The sequence below is a fragment of the Neovison vison genome, chromosome 10 (assembly GCF_020171115.1).
Source record: "Neovison vison isolate M4711 chromosome 10, ASM_NN_V1, whole genome shotgun sequence".
Lineage (NCBI taxonomy): Eukaryota > Metazoa > Chordata > Mammalia > Carnivora > Mustelidae > Neogale > Neogale vison.
In genome coordinates, this window is record NC_058100.1 from 51,260,824 (window position 1) to 51,279,470 (window position 18,647).

Consider the following 18,647-nt stretch of genomic DNA (forward strand, 5'->3'; position numbering starts at 1 on the left):
CTACTTAAGTTAATGCATCTAATTACTGTTACCACTCTTACAGTCTGCTACATCTTTTATATTCTTAAAAACTCTTTTTCCCCTTCTTTTACCTTCTAGGTATTTCTCAGATTTGACAAAAACAGGTTGAGCTGTTAGTCAATCCATGAGCCAATTAAAAAAAACCTGTCCTGGTTCACTTAAAAAAAAATCTTGTTATAATCTAATAATATGTGATCTTTTTTTTTTTTAAAGTATTCAACTGGCAACTTATTAGGTCTCTTACTGGTTTTTCCTAACTCATCTATTATTTAATAAATATTATTGAGTATCTGCTAGATGCTAAGGCATTGTTTTAACACTTCAAATGCACTAGCTTATTTAATGCTTCCAATAACTCTATGATAATACTAATATTCCCATTTTGTGGATAAGTAACAGAATTAAATAGTGTAAAGTTACTTGCCCAAAGTCACAAAACCAGTGGTACACCAGGATTTAAACCCAAGTGGGACAAACTCTCCTACTTTAGCCACTATACCATACTGTCTCACAGTAATGTGGGTGAACTGATGGGTGCACAAAGAAATTATAAATGATGTTAAAAAGAATACAGTGATATAGCTGATGAGTTTACTGTACTGATTTCAATTTGCTTCAGTTACAAAGGCAATTCGATCAGGTAATCCCTCCCTTTCTCCCCTAAAAATATGCCTGTGGTTCTGACCCAGACTTAAAAAGAGTTATTGACCTGCTTTTGAAATGAATACTCACTAGTTTCCCTAAATCTCCAAAGCCCTGTATGCTTGGTGTGATCAAGGACTAGGCCAAATTTCCAAGATTTCAACAAGAATTAGGAGTCCAAAGGAGAAAGATAACTAGTAATTTATTCCAATAAATTCACTTCCTTGTATAAAAGATTAGGTAAACTCAAATCTACTTATTTTATGGCTTACTGGCAGAACTCAAAAACTTCTGAAAAGAGATGAAAATAAAATTACTCTGTAAAGTCATTTTTGGAATGTATGTAGCTTTGTCCTGCCCTTGTCCAACATCATCAGGGAATACTGACAAAAAAACCAATACACATTTTAAAAAGATTATTTCTCCAACTGTCACTCAGTTCAGTTTCTATCAAAATCTGGCACTCAAATAAAATTGGCTCTAAAGTTACTATAAAATTAGATCAACTTACTGTATTAAATCTTTCCAGAAAACTGTCATCTCCAAGCAAGACATAGGCTTTCAATAGATATTCATAATATGAATCAATCCCTGCTCCAACTCCACTATCTATGAAAAAAATACATATAAACATGGTTTTTATTAAACAAGTCTTAAAACCTCTTGACAAAGTATAAGTGAGGATAGGAGTACACTAAGAATGAAACGTCAGTGGCGCCTGGGTGGCTCAGTGGGTTAAGCCTCTGCCTTCAGCTTGGGTCATGATCTCAGCATCCTGGGATCGAGCCCTGAGTCAAGCTCTCTGCTCAGTGGGGAGCCTGCTTCCCCCATCCCCCCGCCCCGCCTGCCTCTCTGCCTACTTGTGATCTCTATCAAATAAACTAATTTTAAAAAAAAAGAATGAAACGTCAGTCTAAACATGAAACTGTTTAAAGTAAAAGTTCAACATTTATAGAAATATTAACCCGACTATATGAGTAACAATGGTTCCTTGCTGATGTTTGTATATTTACAAAAAAAGAATCTTACTTTGCAAAACTCGTTACGTAAGTCTTATTTAAAAGCAGGAGATAATAGTTCTAAGAAGTTTTTCAAAGTTCATTTTCTCAGTGAGAAACTCCAAAAAGGAAACATTAGAGAGGACCATTATACGTTTTTAAAAACATTTAGATCCTTAATCAGTAAGACATCAATCTTTAAAGTTAGAGTAGATATGAAATCAAGACTGCTGCTGTTTGGAGGGTCCAATTTTAATTGCTGCAACTTCCTCCAAGATCATCACCGAGAACCAAAGGAAACCAAAAGAAGCCTGGCAGCATGGGCAGGGCAGGTAGGGAGAGGGTGGTTTTGGCCTGGAGCAGAAGGCAGCAGGACATGACTAAGAAAGAATCAAATAGGAAGGAAACTGCTAGAGCTTGGCTCTTGCTTCTCCCAAACCACTATCTTAAGACACACCTCCTCCTCCACTTGCTACAACTCAGTTCTCCTCAGGAGTAAAATCAGGACAGCACTGAAACCCTGCATAAGGAATTGAACAAAAGAGGTGGGAACTAATTTTAGATATTCTTTCCCCTACCTTTCCCGGTAATTTCTGAGGTTGGTGAGTTTACAATTTAAATTACAACTACAATTACAATCTTAGAAATCCCTATACCCAGGGACCATGCAGCATCAATGAAATCAGACTCTCCTGGGGTCCAAGCATTGATATATTTTTTAAAAAATCTTAGAATTCATCCCTAAGATCACTGAGGATGACAGGGATTGGAATCTGACCTTCTCACAGAATAGGTGAAAAAGGAACATAAACTTATATGCCAAAAACATTTAAGCAGCATGACTTACTAAAAATAAAAAGAAGGTGCTGGAATGAGAATTTATCAGAAGAAGAAATAACAAAACAGGCACACTTACTTTAAACTATTTAATTTTAAAATTAGCCTAGTAGACATACTAAAGATAGGGAAGATACTAACAATATAAAATAATAAAAAAAAAAATTTCAAGTAAGCTCTCCATCTTACATGGGGACTGAACTCATGCTCTATCAACTGAGCCAGCCAGGTGCCACACAAGAAAAATATTTTAACCAGGCATAAATATACAGAATAAAAAATGAAACAGTTAAAACAATAAAGCAGATGGGACATATAGCAGAAAGGATGAGGCTGAGGCAGAGATCAGCAAATTGGAAGATCACATCCGGCAATCTTCCAGAAGAAAGGAAGGCAGAAGAAAAAAAAAGAAAATATAAAGATAAGACATATGGAGCAGAGAAACAGAATTGATTTAGTTAATAGGAAGTGTAAAAAGAGAGATTAATAAAAATGAAAAGAATATCTAAAAAAATAAGACCAGTTTTCAGCAATTAAAAACAAAGATTTTAAGGAGAAAGGACCCACAGAATATCAAAAGGAGAGCTAAAGAAAAGTCTACTCCTAAAATTACAGACACATTTTTAGAAATTTCTCTTTGCTTTTAATATTCCTAGTCTTCCAAAGAGGAAGAATAGATCACACACATAAGGGCATAAAAATCAGAATATTTCTCATTTTTTAATATGATGTATGAAGACAACAGAATTGTATTTTCAAAGACTTGAAGGAAAAGAACTTAAATAGAAAATTTTATAAATATCCAACCAAACACTCAAATATGAAAGCATAATAACATTGTTAGGTATAAAAGGCCTCAGAAACTATTAAAAGCTACTGAAAACAAGGATAAATAAATAAGAAGGGAGACAAATTTACCAGATGTTGCTAGCAATAAATACACAAGGTACAAGTGACCAAATACCTTGACAGTTTGGTTTGTTACCTTTAAAGAAAGGAAAAGAGGGCTGCGCTAAGACCAAAAGGAAAAAGAACATATTCACAGTGAATAAGAACTAAATAACTACATAATATTAACAAAACGAGGGGTGGAGGTTGGGGTGACAAGAGGTAGGAGAGATGCTAAAGTTCATGTCTTACTAGGAGGTAAATAGAGGTTTCATTTAATAACAAAAGGATTAAAGAGAAAACAGGAAAGGTGGAACACACTGAAATTACAATTAAGATAGTATAAGCCCAAATATATTAAAAATAGAAGTAAATAGAAATACATAAAAAAAAGAAGTAAAAGTAGAAGTAAATGTAAATAAACTGAAATCACCAATTTAAAGACAAATACTGACAAATTGGCTTTTTAAAACAATCTGTAAATTTCATAAGAGTTATACTCAGAGCATGGGCACCTGCAAAGACTGAAAGTAAAAGGACAGAAAATTTATCAGGCAATTAAGCAAAATAAAGCTGATGTAGCTGTATTACTATCAGATTAAATAGACTGTAAGACAAAGAACATTATTAGAGGTGATCACTACATAATGAAGAAATACTTTAAATCATTTGTATGTTTAAAACAAAAGACACAAAAATATTTCTCTCAACTAAGAAGAGAGAGGTATTTTAAATGAATGTACCTAATAAAACAGACTAATGCACCCAAAAATATATACAAAGCAAAACAAAACTACAGGGAGATATTAATAAGTCCACTACCACTGTCAGAAATTTTATCTACCTTTCTTAATTCTTGGTAGGACAAGCAAACAGAAAATCAGCAAATTGACACATACAGAAATCTATATCCAAGAATGAGAAAATACAAACTTTTTAAAGTGCATGCAAAATGTTCATAAAAACCAGTCATGTTGGGCGCCTGGGTGGCTCAGTGGGTTAAGCCGCTGCCTTCAGCTCAGGTCATGATCTCAGAGTCCTGGGATCGAGTCCCGCATCGGGCTCTCTACTCAGCAGGGAGCCTGCTTCCTCCTCTCTCTCTCTCTCTCTCTGCCTGCCTCTCTGCCTACTTGTGATCTCTCTCTGTCGAATAAACAAATAAAATCTTTAAAAAAACAAAACAAAACAAAACAAACAAACAGTCATGTTTGGGGCACCTGGGTAGCTCAGTTGGTTAGGCACATCCAACTCTGGTTTTAGCTCAGGTCACGTCCTGAGATCGGCCCCTGCACTAGGTTCTGCAATGAGCATGGAAGCCTGCCAGAGTCTCACTTTCCCTTTTCCCCTCTCTTTGCCCCTCCCATTCATGCAACCTTTCTCTCTCTCTCTCTCAATCTGGGGAAAGGAAAAAGAAAAACAAAAAAACCTGGCCATGTTCTAGGCCAAAAAGAAAACGTCAATAAATTTTAATGGCTAGTTTTCATAGAAATCAATATCATATAGTATCAACAGTATTTTTTTAAAAGTACAACTGAACAGAAAAAACAAAAAATACAAGAACATCAATATTAAAAAAAGGGAAACCTATAGAAAAATTCTACTCTTCCATACATAACCAAGAAATACTCTTGAAGAAATATACAAATATTCATGGCACTACTTTTCATAAGAGTAAAATCCAGGAAACAATCTAAATGCCCAGATTGTGATTGATTCATCCAATAAAATATTATACAGCAGTCAAAAAAAAAAACCAACTACACCTTCATGCAACATTATACATGAATCTTAGCAATACATTATGTGAAAAAAGTCTCAAATGCATGATGTGATATGATTTTATAAGGTTTAAAACAAAACAAAAAATTCTTTTTAAGAGTACATACGATGCAATAAAACTTTATTAAAAGCAAATGATCAGTAGAAGATAAGAATGCTATTTCAGTTAGAGAAGGCAGAGGTATGGGACTGCAGAAGTGGAGTCAAGGATCATACACACAAGTGTTTGTCATCAAGTAATGGTCCACTTGCGGGTCCTTATTACCTTATTAAAAATGATTAAATAGGGGCACCTGGGCGGCTCAGTGGGTTAAGCCTCTGCCTTCACGACAGGTCATGATCTCAGGGTCCTGGGACTGAGCCCTGCATTGAGCTCTCTGCTCAGCGGGGAGCCTGCTTCTTCCCCACCCTCTCTGCCTGCCTCTCTGCCTACCTGTGATCTGTCTGTCATATAAAATCTAAAAAAAAAAAAAAAAGGATTAAGTAAAATGGGCCATGCATAGACCAATGATGAGTGTGTCATCATCAGTGATTAGGATTAGGATTAGGACAAGGATTAGGATTAATTTAAAATGAATTCTGACTAATTAATTTGTACTTGAGTTCCAAGCAGATTAAAAAACAGAAAAGAAATGGTAGAATTCTGAAACCAGAATTCTGATTAGTTTCAAGAACCATCTACATAAAATTTGAAAAAAACTTACATAATACTAAATAGACAAAAAATAAGAAAATCTGGGGCGCCTGGGTGGCTCAGCGGGTTAAGAGCCTCTGCCTTCAGCCCAGGTCATGATTCCGGGGTCCTGGGATCCAGCCCCGCATCGGGCTCTCTGCTCAGTGCAGAGCCTGCTTCTCTCTCTCTCTCTGCCTGCCTCTCTGCCTGCTTGTGTTCTCTGTCAAATAAATAAATAAAATCTTTAAAAAAAAAAAATCTTACTAAGAATAAATATTCTAGTATATTTCCATTCACCTATGCTCTATAAGCGTGTCTTATAAAGATAAAATTATATTCTTTACATAATTCTATATCCTGTTTGTTCATGTAACATTTGTCTCATGATTCCAATTCATTTCAATAACATCTAGTGATAACATTATTAAATATAGATTTCTTCTTAATGTGAGACAACTGAGGTATTCTGATTCTTTAGTTCTCAAGAAAACTAGTTCTAGTGTTTCATCCATATCATATCTATAATGCTATATCAATTAAAGTATGAAATAAAACAGTAAGTCCATCTAGAATAAATGTGCTATTTTGGGGTCCCAAAGAAGAAAATCAGGTTAAATTAAAATTTCAGCAATCCGGTGAAAAACTATGCTTTATACTATCCCAAAGATTATTTTAACAAATAAAAATCCTTTCTTCCCCATTCAGAGGATGTGAAGGCTTGATTTAAAAAGCCCAACTTACATGAAAAAAAAAAGAAAGCGCCCAACTTACATACCTTTTCTTACCCAATCTCCAGTATGAATATTTATAGTCACACCCACTAAATTACTACTTCGTTGTCTTTTTTCCCAGAGAAAATCAAGAGCTTTTCTTGCGTATTCCTATAATTAAAAGAAAGAAAAAAGGATACTAGAAGAACTGCATGTCTCTGGCAAACAGGAAACAAAGAAACAAAAGTCAAAGGCTCATAGAATATTTTAAGGATTACATAAAATTCCTATGATAATCATTTATAATATACATTAAATTTCTTTACAAGTCAAATCTTGGCTCTTTTTCAGCCAATCAAGCCTAGTTAAAAAGAATGAGTCTAAAAATACTATTTAGTGGCAGTGATCTCAGTTTGAGACCTTCATGTTCGTCTAGATTAGTAGTACAAGTTCACATTCATATACATGTATTAAAAAATTATATTAATTGCGGCCATAATTAAATGCATTTCTTAAAGTAATTTCTATCACTTAAATACAAAGTGAAAATCTCCTCACAGACTCTTATTTAGAGAATTCCAAAGTTGGTATGTCATCTCTGAAACACAAACGGGCATTTCAAGAACCCACTTTTTACACAGCATACAAGTTTGTTAGTGAAGAGTAAATAAATTCACTAGTATTCATTTGACAATACCAAACATAACCTTATGACACCATTTCTCTTCTTTTTCACTTATTTTTATCCATTGGCCACGAAATTAAAATAGTTTCTGATCAAATTCTTAGGTCTGGATAAAAAGAGGTTATAAAACATAAAAGCATTAAGACATGTACAGCAGAGTTTCTAAGTTAAACTTAATTTCGGAACGTGAATCTACTTAGCATTGGAGAAGTACTTCTACAGAGAAGCACTTCTACAAAAGAAAAAAAAAAATCATTAAACCAATTTGCCACTTTGCAGATTTAAGAACAGAGTATAAAACAGTCTTCGCTCTTAAGTCAATTTATTTATGATGATTTTTTTAAACAAAGCAGACTATGGCTTTAATTAAATGCTATTAATTTCAGAGCCAGAAAGTTTCATAAAGATTATATTTCCCTGTTCCTATCTTACAGCTAAGAAAACAAGCCCAGTGAAATCAAAGATTTAACCGAAGTTTAAAACTGAATTACAGAACAATATGAGAATTCAGAGCTCTTTATATGTTAGATCAAAAGTCATTTTGCCAGATAGTATTTTAGGCATTATGAAGCCATACAGTCATTGTCACAATTACTCAACTCTTGTCACTTCAGCACAGATGCAGTCATAGATACAAATAAATAAATAAACATGGATGTGTTTCAATAAAACTTTATTCACAAAAATAGGCATTGGCTAGATCTGGCCCCGCGGCTGTTGTTTGCCAACCCTGTATTCGATCGATGCTGTCAAATGCATCGTGTCGCTTCTCTTAAAATAAATGTATATTCATGAAGTTAAAAACATCATAATTTCCAAATAGATTTATTCATAAGTACAAAATAGACCAGTGAAAAGAGTATGGGCTTTGAATTTAGAAAGGCTTGGATTCTAATTTCAATTTTACTCATTCATCCATAACTGTGCATCTTATACTCTTTGAGTCTCACTTTCCTAACCTATAAATGCATCAGTATCTCAGAGTTTGTAGTTCAAATTAGACTGGGCAAAAGTGACTATACTTTTCAATGAAAGGAAAATACATCAGCAAAGTACAGAATAAAATCAAACCAAACGTGATAAATTTGTCCTTGACACTCTGAACATACAGATACACAAAGACCACTTGACTTATTTTACTTACACTCAGATCCAATGTCTCTAACGCTAATATATATTCCCTAGTTTTGCTTGCTTTATGTGTGCCATTTGCTGAATTTTTAAAAATTTTCCCAAGTCATATTTTTAAAAAGAGGGTGTTTTGTGATATTACTCCACACAACAATTTGCTTAAACATATAGATAAAATTAAAGTGTGAGACATAACTAGTTTATAACAAATTACTTGGGGAATATTAAGTATTTTGGATAAAAAATAACATTAACCTTGGAGGTAAACAAACTTACAGATATGACTATCAAGACAAGTGCAAAAATTATACTGTTTCAGTGAGGTTCTCAGATATGCAACAGATCATCTAGAAGTATAACAAAACAAACAGTTTTTCATGTAAGACATCTGTGATATCAAATTCATATAATACGGCTAGAAATCTCCTAAGAATAAACCTAAACATTTATAGAATGTGAAAAATGCAGTTGTATTAATATATATCTACCTCACAATGACTTCTAGGTTTTTGACAAAAACCGTATAATGGAATCTAAACAAAAGTGCATAAAATGATAGCAATCCTCTAACTGATAATCCTCATACTTGAACAATGAAAAAAAAGATATAAAGTTAGTTACGCCCAATACCCAAGAGATCAAAGACTATGAAAAGCAAACCTCAAATATTGTTGCTCCTGTGAATCGACTTAAAGCCGCAAACTCAAGGATCAAGGTACCTGCACAAGCTGTACAGGTATCTGTCTCAGTTCCAGTCCGAGCTTCTGGTTTTCTGATACCAAACTTTAAATTAATCTAAATAAAACCAGAAGATTATCATTAGCAACTATGAACAGAAAATGGCTTCTGGATAAGAGATTACTTTTCAATCAAGATTCTTCATCAAATCATCATAAAATATCTCATCACTGAAATCTGATGATCTTTGTGACTTTACAATTTAATATCTAGAGAAGAATATTCTACACATATAATATTCATGGGGTAAGAAAGTTTCCATTTATTTCCTTCCTTAATGAGACCAAAATTCAGTACCCATGTAAGAATTACATAGGGGGGTGCCTGGGTGGCTCAGTGGGCTAAAGACTCTGCCTTCGGCTCGGGTCATGATCCCAGTATCCTGGGATCGAGCCCCACATCGGGCTCTCTGCTCAGCAGGGAGACTGCTTCCTCTTCTCTCCCTCTCTGCCTACTTGGGATCTCAGTCTGTCAAATAAATAAATAAAATCTTAAAAAAAAAAAGAATTACATAGGCAAAATACCTAGTTCTATAACAATTTTATTCTCTGAACAGTTTGAAACTAGACTAGCTCTAAAAGAAATTTGAGAATTTATGAAAAACCAGTACTATATTAGTCCTTCACAGCAAAAAAAAAAAAAAAAAAAACCTGATTAAGTTATGGTATGTATTCAAAAGGAGATTAAAATTTTGTTTACAGCTTTTAAAAGTTTTAAAATGTAGAGTATATTGCCTTGCTGACAGGCTATCAAGCAACAGAAAGAAAATTTTTTCAAAGGAGTATTTTCTTAATAATTCAAAGACAGCCAAATTACATTATAAACCTAGATTAACCAGAAACAAACTGACCAGAAACTGATTAAAACTCGAATGGTCTTCCGCAGTCTAAATAAATATAAAAAAGAGCAAGCATACAGCAAGGATTTCATATAACAATAAACAAAAACATCAAATACAAATGTTTCCAGATCAGTTATTATTCAGACTCTGTAAGGAGAAGTTCAGATAAATTCATATTTCAACTTATCTGCAGAAATCAAGTGCTGGGTAAGCCTATTACCTTAACAGCGCCCAACTGACACTCTAGGAAGCAAGGAGACAGGGATAATACCCAGTCACCACCAACAGACAAACGACAAAAGTGAAATGTAGGTGAGACATGAGGAGTGGATTGTTGCACTGGCTGTTTACCTCACTTTCCAAAATGTCACTTGAGGCATACAAATGCTGTACAAATGGAACTAACAAGAAATGCTAAGATCTAAAACTCAGAAGAAATATCAGATATTTGATAAAATATCACTGGATTGGGAATAGCTGAGAGCTAACAATGGCAAAGTCCAGGGAAGTGGTCATAAGAAAGCAAAGGCAAGACAGAAAACATTTATATTCCATTTTTAGTATCTCTTCTCTTAACAAAAAAAAAAGGAAATACTTTGACACACTGAAGTTCTGTACGTCAAAAATATTTAAGATGGTTGTATATTGCATTATAGTCATTACTGTCCCAAGATGGTCGGTACTAATGATATAAAAGGTTTATTTCTTAATATAACTATCTCTAGTATCATATCATTTCCATCTCCTATGCTGAAGATCCGCATTATTAAACAGCTTACAAATGCAAAACCTCCAGAGGGCACCACGGTTTTTATAAGACAAGGAAAAAGGGCTGAGTGCTTATGTTAATCCTCTTGTTGAGTTTTGCTCTGGAGGCTGTTGAGATAAGCCGCAGTCCTCCTGACTAGATCTCAGAAGACCAGTGTAGAGGGCACAGGGAGGAGCATCTATCTGTTTAGTCACGTGCAAGTTAGAAACAAGGAGGTTATTGCCCTTTACTTGAAAGGCTTCAGACAAAAAGGGTTAAAAATATAATAAAGGTTTTTTACTTAGAAGGAAATCTGGAAGCTGCTTTCTCCCTCCTGGTCCTATGTTCCTGGGAATCACAAAGTAGTCCTTGAAAGGAACATTTTTTTTTTTATTGAAAGGTAGAAGTTTAAATTACCTACACTAAATTTATCTAGGTTATATATTTGCTATACCCTAAAGACCCCTAAAGTACAAAATCAAAATGGAACTGCCATTAACCCTATGTTTTATGGGTATAATCATCTACCTGACCTTAGAAATGAAGTCTTAAATGAAAAACTGGCAAAGTACTTTTAATTAACTTTGAGGAAATGGCATCACAAAGTGTCGACTGCCTCTAGGGTTTATAGGTAGATGTAACAAATGACCATTAACCACTAAAATATAATTTCTGTCCAGCAAATTCTTGAGTTAAAAGCAATAATGCAATACTCTTAATTATGTATGCATACCTAAGAAACACTGCACACATTTTCATGAGTAAAAGCTCATAAGTCTGAAAAGGCAAGGAAGACATTTTCTATCAGCAGTCCTCTTCTAAAAGGAAATTTTTATAATTTTCTTGATACTTCAGAGAATAAGAAAACAATACATTTTCTTTATTTTACTCTAATACTCTTAGTAGCTATTGTTTTAATTCCTCTTCTATTTCTTGTGTTATGACAAAAGTGAAGAAATGCTAGATTCCCCCAAATGTAGCACCTCCTATTAAAACAAAAACTAAAAGTATTTCCTAAAAGTAAATTCAAGGGGCGCCTGGGTGGCTCAGTGGGTTAAAGACTCTGCCTTCAGCTCAGGTCATGATCCCAGGGTCCTAGGATTGAGCCCCGAATTGGGCTCTCTGCTCAGCAAGGAGCCTGCTTCTTCCTCTCTCTCTGCCTGCCTCTCTGCCTACTTGTGATCTCTGTCTGTCAAATAAATAAATTAAAAAAAAAAAAATCTTAAAAAAAAAGTAAATTCAATTAAAAAAACACCTGGGTTATTTGAAATAACTTTGTTTTTAATTTTAATATGCTAAGAAAATAAAAAGATCAACAAACAAGTTTAACCACACCAAAAAGCAAAGAAATTCCAATTAAAACAAAACTGCATTTTTTCTCATCCAATTGGGATAATAACAATACACACTGTTGGCAACAGTACAACGACACATACACTCTTATAAAACAGTGAGTAACTATAAAAGTGGAACTCTTCTGCAGAGCAACTGGGCAAGAAGTACCCAAAGCCTTAAAAAACATTCCCTATTTGGGGCGCCTGGGTGGCTCAGTGGGTTAAGCCTCTGCCTTCGGCTCAGGTCGTGATCTCGGGGTCCTAGGATCGAGCCCCGCGTCGGGCTCTCTGCTCAGTGGGGAGCCTGCTTCCCCCTCTCTCTCTGCCTGCCTCTCTGCCTACTTGTGATCTCTTTCACTCTGTCAAATACATAAATCTTTTTAAAAAAAAATTCCCTATTTCTGGGACTTACTATTTCCTCTTCTAGTAACTTATCCTGTGGAAGAAGTAAAGAGATCTGTACAAAGATGTTTGCAAAAGAGCTATTCAAAATATCAAAAGTGAGAAATTTAGATAAGAGACTTAATAGTCTGTTTCTCTAAACAAACAAAATAAGTGTTGGTCACGATCCACTAAATTGGTGGGTAAAGTATTATGCCTCCAGTTTGAAAAGCACTGCTCTACATTATGCTCTCGTGTCAAAGGTTTCTCGATGGTGAAAGTGAGTCTTACTTGATTTATATTGGGAGAAAAAAGTTATTCCAGGTAATAGAGATGAAAGGCCTAACAGCATGGAAATAGAAAAAAACAAAAAACAAAGGAAAAGATGACCTTAGGTGTTTGGGGGGAGGACACTATTAGATTTTTCTGGCTGAAATGGAACACTCATTTCATTGGGGTGTGAGGTTCTGAGAGCACGTCAGAAAGTCTATTGCCAAGCCATAATAATAATAAATTCTGAATTCTCATAATAAATTCTGAAAGTTAAAAGATACTCTGTACAGGGGAGCCTGAGTGGCTCAAGATGTTAAAGCCTCTGCCTTTGGCTCAGGTCATGATCCCGGAGTCCTGGGATTGAGCCCCGCATCAGGCTCTCTGCTCAGCAGGGAGTACCTGCTTCCCTTCCTCTCTCTCTGCCTGCCTCTCTGCTTACTTGTGATCTCTGTCTGTCAAATAAATAAAATCTTTAAAAAAAAAAAAAAAAAAGATACTCTGTACAATCACAAGTAGGCAGAGCAGCAGACAGAGAGAGGGGGAAGCAGGCTCCCCGCTGAGCAGAGAGCCTGATGCGGGGCTTCATCCCAGGACTCTGAGATCATCACGCGAGCTGAAGGCAGAGGCCCAACCCACTGAGGCACCCAGGTGCCCCCATTTTGAGATTCTGGGTTGGTAGTACAAGAAAGCCGGCTGCAGAGTCAATTGAGGGAGTTTTATGTCCCCCCCACCGAGAAAATGTTATATTTAAAGCAAAGGGGAAAAAGCCAATTAATATGAAAAGAACTTTATATGTTGGTTTATTTCTTTATTATTTTTTTAAATTTTATTTATTTATTTGAGAGAGAGAGCAAGAGAGAGAGCATGAGCAGGGTGAGGGGCAGAGGGAGAAGCAGACTCCCTGCTGAGCAGGGAGCAGGGCTTCATCCCCGGACTCCAGGATTTCGGGATCATGACCTTAGTCAAAAGCTTCTGCTTAACTAACTGAGCCACCCAAGCCCCCCTGACTTATTTCTTTATTAATGCTATTGGTCTCTCCCTCCTGTCCAAGTTAGACACCTTAGTCATTACTAAGTTGTGTATAATTCCTAAACTACTATAAATACCTATCTTATTCCTATCTTACTCTTTTCCATCTGGCTTATTCTTTAGAGACTTAAAAAATTAATCTTACCGGGCGCCTGGGTTAAAGCCTCTGCCTTCAGCTCAGGTCATGGTCCCGGGATCGAGCCCCACTTCGGGCTCTCTGCTCAGCGGCAAGCCTGCTTCCCCCCTCTCACTCTGCCTGCCTCTCTGCCTACTTGTGATCTCTCTTTGTCAAATAAATAAATAAAATCTTAAAAAAAAAAATCTCAAAATGAGTGATTCCTGTGTTTTCACCTAGTTGGAACCCTCCCCCCACTTTATTCTCTCACATTACATCCTTTAAGGGTCTGTTTGCCTCTAATTCTCCAATTGTTTTCTGAAACACCTCCTTTTGTCTTAGGTGTTTTCTTAAGTATCTAAATCTCATCATACCAAAGCTACCACTGTGTGGTTCCTCCAGAGTCTCTGAACCCCCTCCTTCCCACTGCTCTACTTCCTCATTCCCTTCTTTCTTTAAATTTATTTTTTTAAGATTTTGTTTCTTTATTTGAAAGAGAAAGAGATCACAAGTAGGTAGAAAGGCAGACAGTGAGAGAGAGGAGGAAGCAGGCTTCCCACTGAGCAGAGAGCCTGATGCGGGGCTCAATCCCAGGACCCTGGGATCATGACCTGAGCAGAAGGCTGAGGTTTAACCCACTGAGCCATGCAGGCGCCCCTCCTCATTCCCCTCTGTCCTATGTTCTCTCCATATCCCTCTCTTCTGGAGGGCCAACACCCACTCTCACTGTTTCAAATGTATCTTCCGCACAAATAATTCTGTGCCCAAATTCTAGTCTGGCATCTGTTTCTTCCTTCTGTAGCATAATCTAATCTATGGCTACATGGTGACACATAAAAGCCTTAAATGAATCTAAACTCTCATGTCACTCAAATGCAAAACTGAAATGTCAATATAAATGTTTTATATAGCTATCAAGTATTTTTCTTCAGCCTTAAGCATATGATGAATAATGGCTCCTATTACAAAAATTCATTTCTTTTAAGACCACAAAGGATGAATATAATGGCTGCCATATTTTTCAGAATTACTTACTCTTGGATAAGGAAGGCCACTGGTAGTATTGAAAGCTGGTAAAAGTTTGTAACCCAATTGCTTGGCCATTTGGAGAAGTTCATCATTGTACCACTGCATGTACTCCCCTTTTTCTTTCAGCATGATTGCCAATGAGTGTCCACCCAAAAGACCCCTACAAGCACAGAGATGAAACATTAGCCACTTCTTACAGATACTTAAAAGTCACCACCTAAAAAAGATGTGGGTACCTTGTTATCGACAATTTAGCACACATAAGGAAAGACCTCAGAACATTTTCTTTTTTTACACCTAACTCTGGTCGTTCATTTTATGACAAAACACAGATAATACAAAAAAGTTGTAAATGTTCTATCTGCTGTGAAGTATTTGGCATTCTCAAATACCTTAAAATTTCTTAAAATAAAGAAGACCCTTAAAAACAAAAGACTTAAAAAAAAAAAAAAGACTTGACAACTTTTGATTCTACCAACTTTAAAATTTAACTTAATGATATCATCAGGTAACCTTTAACTCTTACAGTATAGCATTAAAAAACCCTCCCCAATTCTGTATTAAAAATAATAGATTAACAAACTCTTGTGAAAAGCTACATAAATACTTCCTAAACTGAAAAAGACTAACAAACTCTGTAAAAAGCTACATAAATACTTTCTAAACTGACTCACTTTACCTGTCAAAAGGAAATGTGTTACAACATACAAGTAACCATTAAATATAAAAATTTAATAATGCTGGGACGCCTGGGTGGCTCAGTTGGTTAAGCAGCTGCCTTTGGCTCAGGTCATGATCCCAGCGTCCTGGGATCGAGTCCCACATTGGGCTCCTTGCTCAGCAGGGAGCCTGCTTCTCCCTCTGCCTGCCATTCTGTCTGCCTGTGCTTGCTCTCTCTCCCTCTCTCTGATAAATAAAATCTTTAAAAAAAAATTTAATAATGCTGAAACTTGAATTAATAAATCCTGTAATTCAATATTTTTAAATGTTCTAAAAACATTTTAGACTGTTGAGTTGAGTGGTAGTATTACACATTTAATTTCATTTGGCCCAAAGGGGTACTGGCTAAGATTAGCAAACTACAGAAACTAGTGAAAAACCTGAGCTATAGCTAATATGCAAATGTTCAACCTCTAATCCTTTTTTAATGGGGGGGAAGAGTCTGCAACAATTTCCAATGTCTGCTGCTGTCTGTGCCTAATACAATGCAGTCATCCCAGAGCCTCTGTTTCATAATATCCCAACTTTTATCTTTTAAACATAAGAAATATCTTGCTTTATTACCATCAAGAAATACACAGTAGACCTTGGCTTTTCTGTTATTAAAATTATAGCTTTAGTGTCTTACATACTTACCCAAGAACTCTGATGTTTGTTTCAAAGACTGATACAACTACATCATTATCTAAATTAACATCTCTTAAAACTTTTCTCACCGCATCTTCAAATTCTTTAGTTTTATTTAATACCTAGGAGAAGAAAATTATGAAAATAAAATTCTATCAAGTCAAAGAGAAATAGCATTAGAATGAAATGCTAAAAGTTAATACAGTAAGACTCTAAAAAGTGACATATGCAAAATGTTTCCCTTAAGCCAATGATAAAAACGTGGTATCTAAAACCCACCAAAATTAATTGCCTATATTATAAGGAATCTTTATATATTTCTTTTTTAGCTACACAGAAATCATTAAGACTTTAAAACAAACATCATCAGAACTGTTAACTGGTTTCTTAATATATTACCCATGACCTAGAGCTACATGAGATGAACTCTACCAGGATTTGGTTTCCAAGTCAAAATATCACAAAAACCATCCTATTCACCAAACATCATTTTAAAGGTTGCTTGTTTTCAAAAGAGAGCACACCCTTCAGAGAATGACTGACTAATCCTAAACCACATACCACCCGCAATCCTCCCGCATGGATACCCTGACCCCTAACTATAAAGGAGTTTAATGTTGTAATCAAGAACAAGCCCTGTTTTGAACTCACTACCTGAGTAATCTTGGTCAAGTGACTTCCATCTCTGAGCCTCTTCCTTCAACCATAAAAAGAAGAAATATCAAAAAAATTTTTAAAAATTTAAAAAAAAGAAGAAATATCCACTCCTACAGGATTGCCCTCTTAAATGAGGTAATATATGTGAAGTATTTTCAGTCGAGTGCCTGACTTAGTAAGTGCTTAACCTCATTACTGTTATTATCATTATCACCACGAGGGTCTAGAATCCTAACTAGGTTAACAATCCTGTGGAATCTTGTGATCAGTTCCGTGAAGGGGCCAATGCATCACATAGTTGCTCTGATTTTTCAGTCAAAATCGAGGCTGTGTCAGAGAGCTCTCTTGCTCAGCTATTAAGCCCAACAGTTAAAACCAGAAATAGACAAGACCACTTAATTCATGATCTAGCTACTACTCATTGTGCTATTGCTCATCACACTTTCCTGAGTCACTGACAAGACATTTTGCAGTGACCAGAACATTCCAACCGCCAGACCAGAAAAGTCCTGATATCAATGGAATGCCTAGAAGACCACAGCCTACACGTCCCTTCCCTGCCCGATTACGGGATGAACACCTACCAACCTCCGCCCTCAATCACACGCGCCCGCCTGCTCTCTTGCATGTACCCCACCCTCAGTCTCACCTTATAAAACTCTAGGCATCCACCTTGTCTGAGGAGAGGTCTGTCTTAAGGGCCTGTGCTGCTACCCCCCCCAACTGCCAGGCCCCAAAAGAAATCTCTCCCCTTCTCTTTTCCAAACCTTCCTCTCTTGCGTTACTGGCTTCTCTTGCCACAGGTTTATCTGAGTCTGTTCAACAACAGTGTTGGCACAACCAGCCGGGAGCTCTGCTTCTGATGTGTCCAGCTCCCTCGGCATTCCCAGGGAGAGAGCAGCTGGCTGAGGCAGGGTGCTGGGCCTTACCTACCCATTTCTTGGGTTAGCGGCTGTGATAGGTTGTTCGATAACTACACAATTACCCGGTATTTAGACCCCAGATCCATTAAAAGTAGTTCTCCTTTTCTTGCTTGTTTAATCTTTCTATTTGATAATACTTCAGAGTGCCTTTCACTTGATTTCTTTCATTAAAAATTCTAATTTAGGTATTAAACATTCCATAAGAATATTTGACTAAGGGGCGCCTGGGTGGCTCAGTGGGTTAAAGCCTCTGCCTTCGGCTCAGGTCATGATCCCAGGGTCCTGGGATCAAGTCCTGCATCAGGCTCTCTGCTCAGTGGGGAGCCTGCTTCCCCCTCTCTCTCTGCCTGCCTCTCTGCCTACTTGTGACCTCTGTCTGTCAAATAAATAATAAAATCTTTTAATAAAAAAAAAAGAATATTTGACAAAAATTCAAATAAAAGTAAAAGTCAGGATAAGTTCTGAGTAAAATATACTATCAAGCCTGCCCTTAAACTGCTTGGGACACCTGGGTGGCTCTGTCAGTTAAGCGTCTGCCTTCCGCTCAGGTCATATTCCCAGGGTCCTGGGATCCAGTCCCACACTGGGCTCCTTGCTCAGTGGGGAGCCTGCTTCTCCCTCTGCCTGCCACTCCCCCTGCTTATGCGCTCTCTCTCTCTGAAATAAATAAAATCGTAAACAAAATTAAAAATAATTTTTAAAAAACCTCCTCCTTATCCACTTCTATATCCATGTAAATTCTGTAGCAACAAGTGCAGATGCAAATAACCCTGAATCACTTTTAGAATGAAAATCAACTGTGCTGCTCCCCACTCATCCACACATACACTTTTTAGTCTCATTTTGTTAAACTTACTCTTCTTCCTAG

At 36.3% G+C, this 18,647-nt stretch overlaps 1 protein-coding gene across 4 annotated transcripts in view; it reads right to left on the minus strand.

The window, feature by feature from the left end:
• Positions 1-18,647, minus strand: part of EDEM3 (ER degradation enhancing alpha-mannosidase like protein 3) — a 69,831-nt gene that overhangs the window by 28,429 nt on the left and 22,755 nt on the right. For all 4 annotated transcript variants that reach the window (XM_044267287.1, XM_044267284.1, XM_044267285.1 and 1 more), the window contains exons 5-9: positions 16,209-16,321; positions 14,859-15,012; positions 9,025-9,159; positions 6,614-6,719; positions 1,175-1,272 (exon numbers count right to left, since the gene is read on the minus strand). In XM_044267287.1, coding sequence (XP_044123222.1) covers positions 1,175-1,272; positions 6,614-6,719; positions 9,025-9,159; positions 14,859-15,012; positions 16,209-16,321 — 606 coding nt within the window. The remainder of the gene's footprint in view (positions 1-1,174; positions 1,273-6,613; positions 6,720-9,024; positions 9,160-14,858; positions 15,013-16,208; positions 16,322-18,647) is intronic.